Raw genomic sequence first — 14,527 nt, 5'->3', positions numbered from 1 at the left:
AAAAACAGAATGAGTTCATGCAACTTATTATGTGACTTGTTAAGCTAATTTTGACTCTTGAACTTATTTAGTCTTGCCATAACAAATGGGTTGAATACTTATTGATGGAAGACATTTCAGCTTTTCCTTTTTTATGAACTTGTAAAGAATTCTAAAAACATAATTCCACTTTGACATGATGGGATATAGTGTGTAGGACAGTTACACAACATCTACATTCAGGCTGTAACACAACAACATTCGGAAAAAGTCAAGAGGTGTGAATACTTTCTGATGGCACCTTTCCTGAGAGTCCATTTTTAGTCATGTCTGATTCAAAAGAAATAATGATGTCTCAAGAGTGGTACAAAAGTAATAAGTTAGAAGGTTTTGAAAAAGAAAACCAGGCATGCAATCCACGTGGAATTCAAAAGCCCGGCTTCCACAGTTGTAGAATCAGAGAGTGGATAGAGGAAAACATTCCTAAAAACTCAAAAACAACTTCCCAAGTCAGTAAGAAAGGAACCTTTTAAAGGGATACCAACTATTGTTCATCTTTGCACAATGCCTTTTATTTAAATACAATATGTGTACTTTAATAATGAATTATGCTGAGGCATCTTTAAACTGAGACACAGGCGATATTTGAGAGCAATTGAGAAGAGTGATAATAAAAGAGCAAACGAAATGAAAAACGACTCGTATTTCTCTGTAGATATTGAGTCATCACTAGATTCTGACAGCAGTTGTGGAGTGGGCATTGAACATCGGGTTAATGGGCCTCGTTATTTAACATGTTAAGAGTCTCCCCGTGGCTCTATGAAAATTTGATGGCAGTATTACAGCTAGTTCGCTGGCTCCTCAGTCCTACTCAATGTTTATGCACATGCAAATGGGTGAGAGAAGCCAAGGCAGATATGATAAAGACCTCTCTATTGGACACACAAATATAATAATCATTGTCCACTACTGTGTTTTCCTACGGAAATAGACACCCTACTACACCTTCAATATGGAAAACTGGAGAAAGGTAGATTTGCTGCAGTGGTGCACGGCCTGACTTAGCCTTTTCTGTCTCTGGATCTGCATACAGTAAAATAAAACATCCATGTAAATAAAGATGGCTGTCCGGCAACTGTCTTCCCAGCAACAATGGTATTGACCGTAGTCAGATGCTAAGCTGATTAAAAATTGATCCATTTCGAAAAAATCTAATCAACTGAACAGGATTCTTTCATAGGGTGGAGTTGGCGTAGTGGTGTGGTGGGGGGTGGGGGTGGGGGTGGGGGGTCAGCAGCTGACATAGAGGCAGACCTGTCATTAGCCCCTGCACCGCCACACAGCCCTCTGCACCCTGCACCCCAGCAGCACACGTCCCTTAGCGCCCTGGGACCAGACACGGCCCAGACGCCCTGAATTATTCAGCAGTCTAGTAGAGGCTACGGCCACCACGTCTATTTATGCGTGGCAGAGGAGGGTAGTGGCTCTAATGGCCAGTCCAGAGGAGCCCTGGGTCCCAGCGGAGTCACCCGTGGAGGGAGGAGGGGAGGAGGGGCCATAGCACAGGGCTGCAGGGGATGTGAGAGCGAATTCATCAGTGGCTGAGGTCACAGCGGGTTAATGATGCTGCACGTCTAGACGGACGCCGGGTTCACACCCTGCCCAAAAGGCTATGGGCAGTGAGGCCAAGGTCCACTAATACTTTTATCTCTAAAGGAAAACCGGTGCCAGAACATTAACTCTTTGGGGGCATTTATAATAAGCTGGTGTTATTGACTGTTGCCATGGATCCACACATGGTTACACTGGGTGCATCCTCCCTTTCATATTTCAGCCAACACATAAGCCGAACGAAACAATGACCGGCTGATGATGATTTCTATTGGTATTTGCAATATGTCTTAATGGTGCCGTCTACCGCCACACGCTATCTAAACAAAAATCACTCAGCTGTAGAGAGAGTTCACTTCATATCAAACATAACTGAATAAATCAAATTAGAGGATAACTCTTCAAATGATGTTCACTAGGAGGAATTCAAAAGCTCGCCTGGGCAACCCCCTTGATTACTGACTCCATACACTTACCCCCTTATCATCACGCAGACAATTAAAACAGCTAGAGTGGCACCCTCACCACGGCAGAGAGTCATTCAGTAATCAGGGCGAGAGGGTGAGGCACAAGGGTGGGGTACACTTTTGGCAACCGTGTTCCAGTGCATCCCGCCCTCTCCCTCTCTAAGGGATGAGCAACTACAGGAGAAACAGCCAGTGGAGACTACAACCCCCCCCCTGTGTATTCCTGAGATTAGCTGATCAACAACAGCAAAGCACATATCAAGTCAAAGTAGCAACGGCAGAGAGGGGAGTGAGTTCATATTCCCAAACGGACTGCTCCCAGATGAAAGGTATAGTGTACTCAAGCATCAAGCCATTGTCAATTGAGAGGACAAATAGACAATAAAGTCCAGGCTGGTGTTGAGCGGCATATTTCTAATATCATCCAAAAGAGATTCAAGGTTGAGTTCTTTGAGAGAGAGAGAGAGTGATGAAGCGGAATGACTTCAGCCTTCAATAGATATAGGCCTATTTACGCCCAGTCTCTGCCACTGCATGCGCTCTCTGCTTACCCTGCATCTGATGCCAAGAACATTTACTGTTGAGGTCAACATCCCTGCCATGATTGAACCCAACCAAGGGCACCCCAGGCTATACAGGACACACATCTCTCCCATTTACACAAATGCAATTTCCACATCTCTTTCCGTCAGTGACTCTACACATAACTCAAGAGATCCACGTGGGCTCTCCTGATGGCGATGTCACAACAAAGAGAAAGGTGGGGGAGACGCACGATCAACATTCAAAACACTGGGAAAACAGTAAGACAAAATACAACAACCAATGTCAAATGTGTCCTAAACACACATTTTATACACAAGCATTGCAAAATAGTTGTAAATATGTGGTGTAAATCACAGTTGTCTTGTGTAGTATGGCTATGGATAATGAGCATGTGCTATATATATATATATATACACTGTATATAACATTCATCCACCACAAAATTCCTCAGTCACTCCAAAAATGGGCTTCATATTTTGCACACACATGCAATTTGAGAGCAACATGAACTCATCCTCTGTGCAAAGACGGTCATGCTGCCTAAAGCTACAACTCTTAATGTGAGGAGAGAGAGCACCTAGGGTAAGGGATGCGCCTTAAATGCTGCCCTGTTCAGCAATAGGTCCACTGGTGTCATAATAAAGGCCATGGCCCTTAGGTTTAAACCTCCCTATTCCTGCTCTTCTCTTCAGGGTTTTCTTCCTCCAGCCCCATCCTGCAGAAGCCTGGAGCAACGTTTAGCTAAACCTGCTGGCCTACGTAGGCAAAGAGAGTCCCCTGAGGGCTGAACAATCAGACAATTTCAAGATCATGAAGCATTAAACCAATCCCGGCAGGGTACACTAATTAAACAGCCGAGCCCGGTACAGCCAACCAATCCCCACAGAGCAATTAAATCCATCCCCTCTAAAACACTGTAGAACCTGTCTGGGGAAAACCGCAGAGGAGAGAGAGAGAGAGAGAGAGAGAGAGAGAGAGAGAGAGAGAGAGAGAGAGAGAGAGAGAGAGGGGTGAGTGAGTGAGAGCGAGCGAGAGCGAGGGAGAGAGCGCGAGAGCGAGGGAGAGAGAGCGAGAGAGGTAGTGAGAGAGAGAGAGAGGGAGTGAGAGAGCGAGAGTGAGTGAGTGAGAGTGAGCCAGAGAGGAAGCGAGAGAGGGAGCAAAAGCGAGAGGGAGGGAGCGAGAGCGAGAGGGTGGGAAGTAGCGAGAGAGAGGGAGGGAGGGAGGGAGCGAGGGAGGGAGGGAGGGAGAGAAAGAGGGAGGGAGGGAGCGAGAGAGGGGAGAGAGGGAGGGAGCGAGAGAAAGAGGAGGGGGAGGGAGGGAGGGAGGGAGGGAGGGAGGGAGGGAGGGAGGGAGTGAGGGAGGGAGCGAGACAGGGAGAGAGGGAGGGAGCAAGAGAGGGAGGGAGCAAGAGAGAAAGAGAGTGAGAGAGCCAGAGAGAGAGAGGGAGTGAGAGAGCGAGAGAGGGAGCGAGAGAGGGAGAGAGGGAGCGAGCAAGAGAGAGAGGGAGCAAGAGAGAGATAATATATAAAAATGAATCTGGAAAAAGAGGAAAAACTATAGGGGAATGCAGTAAGAGACTAACATGGGAAATTGAAAAGGAGCGATTCAATTCTGCTCTTTGTTCTTCTTCTCCTTTATTTTACTTTTAATTACGATTCAAAATGCCTGAACAGTCCCTTTGTTTTAACTGGGGGGGAGTCTGTGACCACATTATAATGCAAAAACAGTGACCCTGTTGCCATGAAAGATTGCATATTTAATTCCGATTAGAGAGTTCAGGAGCCACCTTGAAACTAGCAGCAAGAGAGACTGCCTTAGGGCCTACTTTACACACGCGCAGAGCTGCTAACACAGTCGCAACACACAATCAATACCCCCAACGTCCTCCGCCACCAAAATAAATTAGAAAGTGACAACAGAAGAACGACATCAGTTGCGATTCCAAAAGAAGTGGTTGCATGGAAACGAAGGCGTGTGGAATGGGGAGCGGGGAGCATGGCTATGTGGGGGCAGAACTGATCTCTGGGACATTGCTCTCTTTTATCCCTCAGGACATAGTGACTTCATCAGTCAGATCATTAAGGAAACACACTATAAATAAATCCTTATGAAACACATTCACTTTTTTTCATGTACATTTGCAGTCTGTTGTTCAACTACTTAGGCCAAAAACAATCAATTAGAAAAAGGTAAAGGAGCCAAATGTGAGGGGGCAATCAGTCTAAGTTGAGTCTCCATTTACCCACTAAAGCGCATACATCTTAAAACCCATCAATGATCATAGACAGAGCAAGACATCAATCAAGGACCCAATGAATGAATGAATGAATGAATGAAAGACCCTATTGTTTAGTCTACATTTGTATGGCGAGTAGCAGAAAGATATCTCCTCCCATGTTTACTGTTACTTAGATGGAAGTTCAGCGACAAGACAAATGCATTTTCCTCATGACTTTATAAAAAGCAGAAATCACCAAAGAAGAGATACGACAAGAGCAGTAGTGGCGTCAGGGAAACAGTAGCCTGGATGGAGAGATAGACTTGGTCTCTCTTTTTCTCGAGTGAGGCGGTGTATTAATCATAGAGCAGCGCTTCACGTCTACACTTCCTGTTCCTCTCCATTAAAAATGATAAACTGTTCCTCTTAAAGCCACTCGCTCGCTTCACGGTCCCAGTCTGCACCTTTCGTAGTAAAAAAGCAGAACTCTTCTCAGATTTATTCCATCCTGCTCCCATTGTTGGAGATGAATAAGATAGTAATTAACTGGAGCGGGGGTAGCAGCTGCACAAAGACAGGACTGGCTAACATAACAAGCCTGATCCATCTGTTTTTGCTGTAACCCACCTTTTGTATTATTTCTATAAAATGGAGGACATCTGCTTAGCGATAACAAACACAGTTTGGATTCTCAAAAGAACCATTGAAAGAGAGGGACCATCTTTTCTCAGGTCTTCCCTTTCCTGTTGAAATTAGGACAAATGGGCCCTAGAAAGATGTACAGCACAGAGCCCACCGTATCCCTCCTCTCCAGTAAACACTTTGAGCAAAGACACATAATAAGAGCCCCGGGATCCCCATAGAGACCCTTGAGAAGAGCAGGGAAGCATTGATCTCATGAGCTTAGGGGCCCAGGAGCACCCTTCACACTACGCTCACCTCTGCTGCACAACAGAACAGGCCCGCCAGCATCACCAGCACACATCATACACCATACAAAGCCCAGCTCTCACACAAAAACCAGGGTTCCTTCTTTTTTTATCCCTGAAGGACAAAATGGACAATAGAGGGAATGAATTAAAGCCACTGAAGCCCTGCCAAATACAGCAGGGGAAGGGTGGAATAGGGACGAGAGAGAGAACGAGAGAGAGAACGGAGGAGAATTGAGGGGATTCAATATAAGCTCAGTAAAATGAAAAAGAAAGGCTTGGTGTTCAATACGTCTGCAATGCCGTCACAGTCAAAACAAATAAAGAGGGGCCACTGTAGAGACACCGCTCAATATGGACTCGCTGGGCAGGGGACTGGCTGTCAGCAGGGAGAGAGGACACAGATTTATACCCATACCGATGAGCCATTACCTCTCCCCTGAATCCTCCGTCTCCCCTCGCCCGCTTGCCTGACGCAGTGCTAAGGAAGAAGAGCATGCCTCCTGCAGAGTAATGTGTCCCTGAAGTTTTGTTAAACCTGGTTATTTACTCCTGCAATGAAATTGCTTCAGTCTAGAAGCAGCGGAATAAAATAAACAGGAACACGAAATAGATCATGCCCTTTGCGAGAAAGCACTGTCAACTACCAAATGGGGATTACTGCTGAAAGATTGGGGTGCAGGCTTTGGATAGGATAGGGCTTTTAGGTAGGTCTGAATGCTAAAGCAGAGGGTGGGACACCGGAAGAGAATCCCAAGGGTCACGAACAGATGATCAGAAACTAATCTATGATTCTTAATATTAATAACATCCAAATGTAGATCCTTGTTAGAAATGGTCTCACACCGTTGAAAAAAGAAAGCCTACTTCTGAGTTTAGTAAAAGCATGAACTTATCATCATTACAAAGACATCCTCACGCACACCCATAACAAACCGAGTGTACTTATTCTGCAAACAGGGAGATGAATGAGGCAAAATGGCTGTGGATGGCGGCTATGGAAATCTGCTTGAAGGAAGGTCAACGTGATTAAGCTGACATTAATGACAGGTCTACTCTTTCTGTGGGAATGCTCACCGTAGCTGTCTCTAAACCCATTTGTCATTCCACTCCAAATGCTGAAGCATCTGCTTTGAAGTCTCTACCACTAACGCTACATAGAGGTTAAACAGCTTAATGCTGAAGTCAGTTTCACTTCTCTCTCTCATGTTGCCTGCATTTTATGTACCCAGGTTATGGCTCCTGGATTTCACAACTCAATTTACCCCAGCTAGTCCTGTAAAAGCTGTCTATATTCTTATTTGCTTTGTATTCGTTGTCAAAGAATAAGAGAGGGGCTTATGGTAAACGAGACCATGACAGACGTTAACCTTCTGATATTTCCCAATGAGGAGGAGGAGTGAAAGCATGTTGGAAGAATGTTTATCTAGCAGGGTACGGGATGCAACGCAGACCTGTGGTGGTGATGCTGCAGCTTATGTCCCACTGCTTTTTAAAATGATGCTTGATCCACTGAGGCCTTTTGAGAGGCCAGTCAAAGAGGAGATTGCAGTGACAGCTCCAAAGGGATGGACATATCTTCCCCTTACTCTAGTAACATTTTGTTTAGCATTTGAGGTCGGCTTCAAAGCTTAGCATCCATCTCTGACCCTAATGTGTTTGTATGTGGGAGTGAGTCAATAAAAAACTGCACATCTGCATTACCTTGCGTGCACGAGTATGGCTGTCCTTACGTGATTAATATGGACCCGATGGAGGAGGTAAGTGGGGCTCCCGAGTGGCGCAGCGGTTAAAGCACTGCTTCTCAGTGCTAGAGGCGTCACTACAGACCTTAGTTCGATTCCAGGCTGTATCACAGCCGGCCGTGATTGGGAGTACCATAGAGCGGCGTACAATTGGCCCAGCATCGTTAGGTTAGGGTTTGACCGGGGTAGGCCGTCATTGTAATTAACCGACTTGCCTGGTTAAATAAAATATATATAGAAAAAAGTGCACAGGTGTGCGTGTATGTGTGTGCAAGAGTGTGTCTGTCTTTGTGTGCATTTTCTCATTGCATACCCTGGGGCTCTGTCTCCACCCATGCTGCCTCCCTGGGTTGCCCATGCTGTTTGTTGTTGAGGCTATCAATGGATGCCTCAGGAGCTATTCCCCCCTCTCCTCCTTTATAGATCACTCATTGGACACAGTTTTCTCAGGACACAAATCCTAACCCTCCTTTCAACCCTATAGTGCCCTAGACCTGGCATTTCCGGAAAATGATTATTAGATTATGGTAGCGCCTAATGTTACAAAAACAAAAGTATTAAAGCATGAATGAAAGGGAAACAGAGAGCTGTTTTCACAGCCAATTTCAGATTGCAGGGTTTAGGGGGGCGGGAGCTGCTAGCAAACGGCGTACAGAGAAAGCAGCCAGGCTCACAGGATGCAAAGCAATTTCACTGTTTGGCAATAGTGTTGTCTCTGTCTGTGGATTAGAGCTGACACGAGAGTGCCTGAGTCATGCTAAATGTAGAACAATCACAGCCTTTTGTTCCTGATCTCGACTCAATCCCTCAGAGAATGATGGAGAGAAGAGAATGGAGATGCATGAGGCTGGAAAATGGCATCAAAAAAGCATATTGCTAATAAACCATTTGAAATGAACACAGAATTACATCACTTTAAGACAACAGAGGGATCCTAAAATGAATTGAATATAAACTGGGACCACAGTAATGATATTAAACTAAAGTTAGTGAGTACATTTGGATACGCTTACTTGAAACTTTGAAAAACCACATTGCATTACACTTCAAAATGTACGTGATTGATAGTTGATTACTTTAAAGAAATACATGATATTTCTTCAATTCTATTTTGGAGAGCTAATGTGTGACTTTATATACGAATACAATACACAATGTTATTACAATGTAATACCTTCTCATAAACTGTGTCCTCTTGTAGTCAGACCTCACCTTGGGTCTGAGAATGCTCCCTACTGGCTGAATGATCTCCTGGGCTTTCTCCCTATTGGCTGAGAATTGGCTTGGGCCTGGCAGGAGCTGGCAGGACAGCTCCTGACCCGTACTTTTCCATGGTCGCCAACAGAAATGCCATCTGGCTGGTGTGAATGATTACCGCGACAATGGCCATGTGACCTGCGGCCAGCGAGAACCAAGGTCACACCACTTCCATGCTCTCACTTTCCCTGCCCTGTTTTTACAAAGCTGTGGATGAATCATTCATCTCAGACTATTCTACCACAGAAATCTAGTTCATAGACATGGTATATTTCACAATCCTGTTTGTTGGTATTGATAATAGCACTGAAAGGGTGATGGATTAAAAATCTGTCTGTGATCAGAGGGGCATGTCACACTTTGATCTGGAATAGATGATTCATAGCAATGTTCTTTAAAATAGACACCAGGATGGTGAATTGAAATGAAGCGACAATGGAAGGTACTCTGATAATGTAACATGCCATGTGACATGTTTTTATCCTATGGCATCGGTATACCAAAGAGCAAGAATAAACTAAAAGATCTCCCCTGAGCTTCAATTATGTCTCACTTAGTTTATAAGCATATTATTACCATTTGCTGGTGGTGATCTGCAGATATAGATTGCCACTAGTATCCTTTATAAAATGAATTGAATTTCAAATTGTCAATATGCAAATACGACCTTGACAATTATGGAAAATCATGTCATCAAACTAGCAATGCACAAAATATAAGATGATTTTGACCCTGGACAGACATAAATTGCAGCCTAAATGTTATGGTGAATCATTTCTGTCAGTGACAGTTGATTAATAGAATAATTCATAAATGACTGTAGGTATAGAGCTACAATATACACTGAGTGTAGAAGGACACCACCTCTTTCCATGACATAGACTGACCAGGTGAATCCAGGTGAAAAATATGATCCCTTATTGATGTCACTTGTTTAAATGTGACTGCAACTCAATATTAGGAAGGTGTTCTTAATGTTTTGTATACTCAGTATATATATATATATATATATACTGAGTTCTTAATGTTTTGTATAATGTATATATATACTGAGTATACAAAACATTAAGAACACCTTCCTAATATTGAGGTGCAGTATATATATATATGTTTTATAGCTATTTCTATAGATTCTAAAGTGTTTTCTTCACTACAGAAACTCCAACATGACTGACATCAACATTGGGATGTTCAAGATGTTTCTATAGAATAATATTATTCAGAAACGACATGTTAGACATGTTCTTCTTTTCAACCTTGCATTATAAACATTACGTTTTCAAGTTAAGGTAATGTGCACAAGTACAGTGAAATTCCTTTCTTGACAGCTCTAAACCCAACAATGCACTAATCAATATCAAAGTAGTAGTAAAAAATAACATAAGTTAGAATTACTATGTTACACAGAAGATCAGTGGCCTTCCTCAACGTTGTCATAGATATCTGGATCTTTTTGGTTGGAAATACTTTATTTTGAGCTAATCTTAGCACAAAAGCTTTCAGACCTCGTTCAGGTAGGAAAATGGAATTTTCTCATTTAATTAGTCTGCCTGAAACCTGAAAAGCGGTCCTTACATTGGATATTTGATTCTAACATTGGCCACTAATACAGGGTTGCAGCAAACGAATGATGTTAAAGCATGCTATTTTGTAGGCTAACAGGCAAGATGTGAATGAACCCCTACGTAACACAACACAGCTCAACTCGCCCTTTGGATCCCCGACTACATGAGTAGTCTAGCGATTGGGGGGCAGAATAACAATCAGCTCTGATTTCTTCTCCGTAGGCTTTTCCGCAGGACCTGACTTGCCATGCTCCTGTCATTTCTCATGTTACAGAACATCAATCATACGGCAGACAGTGCCCTTGCGCTGGCCGAGCCTGATTTACAAACATTAGCGGGGAATACAATTACACAGTCCTTGCCCGAATAGCCTAGTGCTCACAATGCGGCTTGAGATAAGGGAACCGGGCTGAAAACAGAAAACCTTATTTCGTACTGAGACGCACAGATAGGCGAATTATATCATCAACACTGTGGCTTTTTAGTGATGTCAAGTGTTACCGAAATGTTATTGAAACTGGTTCATTATAAATGCTATAACATATGCTACATAGGAAGTCAGCACTATATTGTGAAACTATTTGTCAATTTACTAGACAAGTTTGTAAAACCGACTGGATCATTGACAACTTTGTGATAACCAAGTAAAAATATGGGCTGTCTATTTTGTAAAAACATCATTCAGATGTCTGACTATTGATCATTGAACACGCTTTGCATTTAGCCTGCATCTATAGTCTACACACTATAATCATTTTACACGCATGTTACAACGCGCACCACCGGAATGACCAATAGCCTAAATAGCCTACATGATAACATCATAGGTAGACTAAGCCTATCTTCTAGTTTTCTGATTGGGCTATAGTCTAAAAGAGAAATAACAAACAGACAATCAATTAGCCTGGTTTATATGGCTTGAATAAGCGATCAAGATTATTTAGCAGATGAACAGAAAAAAACTTTCATCAATCTAATTGTGCAAACAAAGTTGATTTATATAAAAAACGAAAGACAACAATTTTTTTTTATCATACATAAAAAATAAAGTAGAACCAAATGTCGCTAAAGAGATGCAGTAGAATGCACGACCATCATGTACTCATAGAATAAAACATTAAGCTGGTAAAAAGTTACGTCCTCGGAGCTAAATTCATGAGGGCATAAAAAGTTTCCGTTCTCTATCTACACCACGATGAGCACTATAAAGAAAGAATCGTATAAAAAAATATAAGGGTTAAATCGGTGATGTTGATCCCAGCGGTGAACGCAGAGCGAAGGCTATACAGTGCGCCTGTGCTACTCTATGGTCGGTGCTCCATCGCTGATCAATGATTGAACTGAACAAAGGCAGAAGAGGATCAATTTCTAATAACTATCAATGCAACGCCGCCGATTTCTTTCTCCATTCGTCCACAGTTTACACATTTCACATCATTTTAAAGTACATAATGTTATATGAACAGATATAACCAGAAGGGTAAAGGATAACACTAACCTGAAGCCGCCGTAGATTAAATTTCTTCCAATATTGAAACATCGATCCCACATCGGCGGCCATCTTGGGGATATTGAAGAGATTTTTTTCAGCGGCTGCAATAAATATGTGGGCTGGATTCCCCTCGCTAACAACGTTTACGATAAGGCTACTCGTTCTACTTGAACAAAAATAATGATGAACACATGAACGTCCACTGAACTAACACAAATATGTTTGTTAAAAAGCAGTGATATCCCGGTGGACCCCGAGTGCTCTTTTCTACATAAAAAAATAATATCCATGCATTTGTGCAGTCCCGGATATTAACTGGACAATTGCACTTGATTTTGGTTTGGCAAAGTTATCAATACTGACGTAAGGGGTTGACCACAACCGTCTGGAAAAGGGGAAGAGAACAACAATGTGACCTATGCATATTGTATTTATGGAAATCCGTCTACAATGAATAAAACAGTTGCGTCCATATCTTGAGTCCTAAATACTAGTAGGCTACACAGCATAGTCTACCTCTATGTATGTTTACACCTCTCCTTCCATTAGCTTATGCTACAAATAACAGTGAATGGGTAGACTAGGCTATGCACTAAAAATCTAAACCCATGAAGTGCATTTGTATTTCTGCTCATCAAAAGCAAGCGGCGCAGATCGTAACCATTGCGAATGCATCCACCTACGCTGGTGAACTAATACAAAATTGTTTACTCTGTGACCATGTTAAATTATGACCATGTCAAAATGTGAAATAATACTGCAAAACTGCTTATATTAGTTTGCCTAATTTGAAATAATAACTTCACAATAACTTTAACTAACCTTCCACTGTCTTAACTTTGATAAATTATTCCTACATATAGGCCTATTGCTGCCACCGATTATATATATTCACATTTCCATACAAATATGTTTTTTATTATAAATATTAATTAATATGTGAAAATGAATGGATCAATCTAACAACTGGCTCTATATTTGATCTCTGAACAGTTGCTGGTGTATGGTGGGTTAACTGGGTCTCAGAAGAAGTGGGTAGGTCTATAATGCAGGCATAGACAAAATACAAGTAGGCCTATCTATCTGGGATACATACTGGTAAAAACAAAGGCATAGAGTGCATTGTAAAGTATTCAGACCCCTTAACCTTTTCACATTTTGTTATGTTACAGCCTTACTTTAAAATGGATTAAATACATGTTTTTCCTCATCAATCTACACAAAAATACCACATCATGACAAAGAGAAAACAGGTCTTTAGAAATGTTTGCAAATTTATAAAAATTGAAAACAGAAATACCTCATTTACATAAGTATTCAGACCCTTTGCTATGAGACTCAAAATTGAGCTCAGGCATTCTGTTTTCATTCATCATCCTTGAGTTGTTTCTACAACTTGATTGGAGTCCACCTGTGGTAAATTCAATTGGCTGGACATGATTTGGAAAGGGACAAACCTGTCTATATAAGGTCCCATAGTTGACAGTGCATGTCAGAGCAAAAACCAAGCCATGAGGTCGAAGGAATTGTCTGTAGAGCTCCGAGACAGGGTTGTGTCTAGGCACAGATCTGGGGAAGGGTACCAAAAAATGTCTGCAGTATTGAAGGTCCCAAAGAACACAGTGGCTTCCACCAAATTTGGAACCACCACCAAGACTCTAGAGCTGGCCGCTCAACCAAACTGAGCAATCGGGGGAGAAGTGCCTTGGTCAGGGAGATGACCAAGAACCAAATGGTCACCTGACAGAGCTCCAGAGTTCCTCTGTGGAGATGAGAGAACCTTCCAGAAGGACAACCATCTCTGCAACACTCCACCAATCAGGCCTTTATGGTAGACGGAAGCCAAAAGGCACCTAAAGACACTCAGACCATGAGAAACAACATTCTCTGGTCTGATGAAACCAACATTGAACTCTTTGGCCTAAATGCCAAGCGTCACGTCTGGAGGTAACCTGGCACCATCCCTACGGGGAAGCATGGTGGTGGCAGCATCATGCCGGACGGATGTTTTTCAGCGGCAGGGACTGGGAGACTTGTCAGGATAGAGGGAAAGATGAACAGCGCAAAGTACAGAGAGCTCCTTGATGAAAACCTGCTCCAGAGCGCCAAGGACCTCAGACTGGGGCGAAGGTTCACCTTCCAACAGGACAAAGACCCTAAGTACACAGCCAAGACAACACAGGAGTGGCTTCAGGACAAGTCTCTGAATGTCCTTGAGTGGCCCAGCCATAGCCCGAACCTGATCAAACATCTCTGGAGAGACCTGAAAATAGCCGTGCCACGACACTCACCATCCAACCTGACAGAGCTTGAGAGGATCTGCAGAGAAGAATGGGAGACACTCCCCAATTACAGGTGTGCCAAGCTTGTAGCTTCATACCCAAGACGACTCAAGGCTGTAATCGCTGCCAAAGGTGCTTCAACAAAGTACTGAGTAAAGGGTCTGAATATTTATGTAAATGTAATATTTCAAAATTTTAATTTTAATATATTTGCAAAAAATTCAAAAAAACGATTTTTGCTTTGTCATTATGGGCTGTTGTGTGTAGATTGATGAGGGTTAAAAACTATTTAATACATTTTAGAATAAGGCTGTAACATAACAAAATGTGGAAAAAGTCAAGGGGTATGAATACTTTCCGAATGCACTTTATGGGAAGCACTTCGTACCCTACCTACAAAAAAGCATATGATTGATGTTATTGACAAATTGACACA

General features: G+C 42.6%; 1 protein-coding gene across 1 annotated transcript in view; it reads right to left on the bottom strand.

Annotated features, from left to right (window-relative positions):
• LOC115139922 (homeobox protein cut-like 2) overlaps positions 1-11,896 on the bottom strand; it is a 125,900-nt gene extending 114,004 nt beyond the window's left edge. The window contains 1 exon segment of the mRNA XM_029677798.2: positions 11,816-11,896. Coding sequence (XP_029533658.2) covers positions 11,816-11,878 — 63 coding nt within the window. The 5' untranslated portion in view covers positions 11,879-11,896.
• Between the last annotated feature and the right edge of the window lie 2,631 nt (positions 11,897-14,527).

This window comes from Oncorhynchus nerka, linkage group LG13, assembly GCF_034236695.1.
Source record: "Oncorhynchus nerka isolate Pitt River linkage group LG13, Oner_Uvic_2.0, whole genome shotgun sequence".
Lineage (NCBI taxonomy): Eukaryota > Metazoa > Chordata > Actinopteri > Salmoniformes > Salmonidae > Oncorhynchus > Oncorhynchus nerka.
The sequence above is the reverse complement of the archived record's forward strand: the minus strand, read 5'-3'. Positions and strand labels throughout refer to the sequence as shown.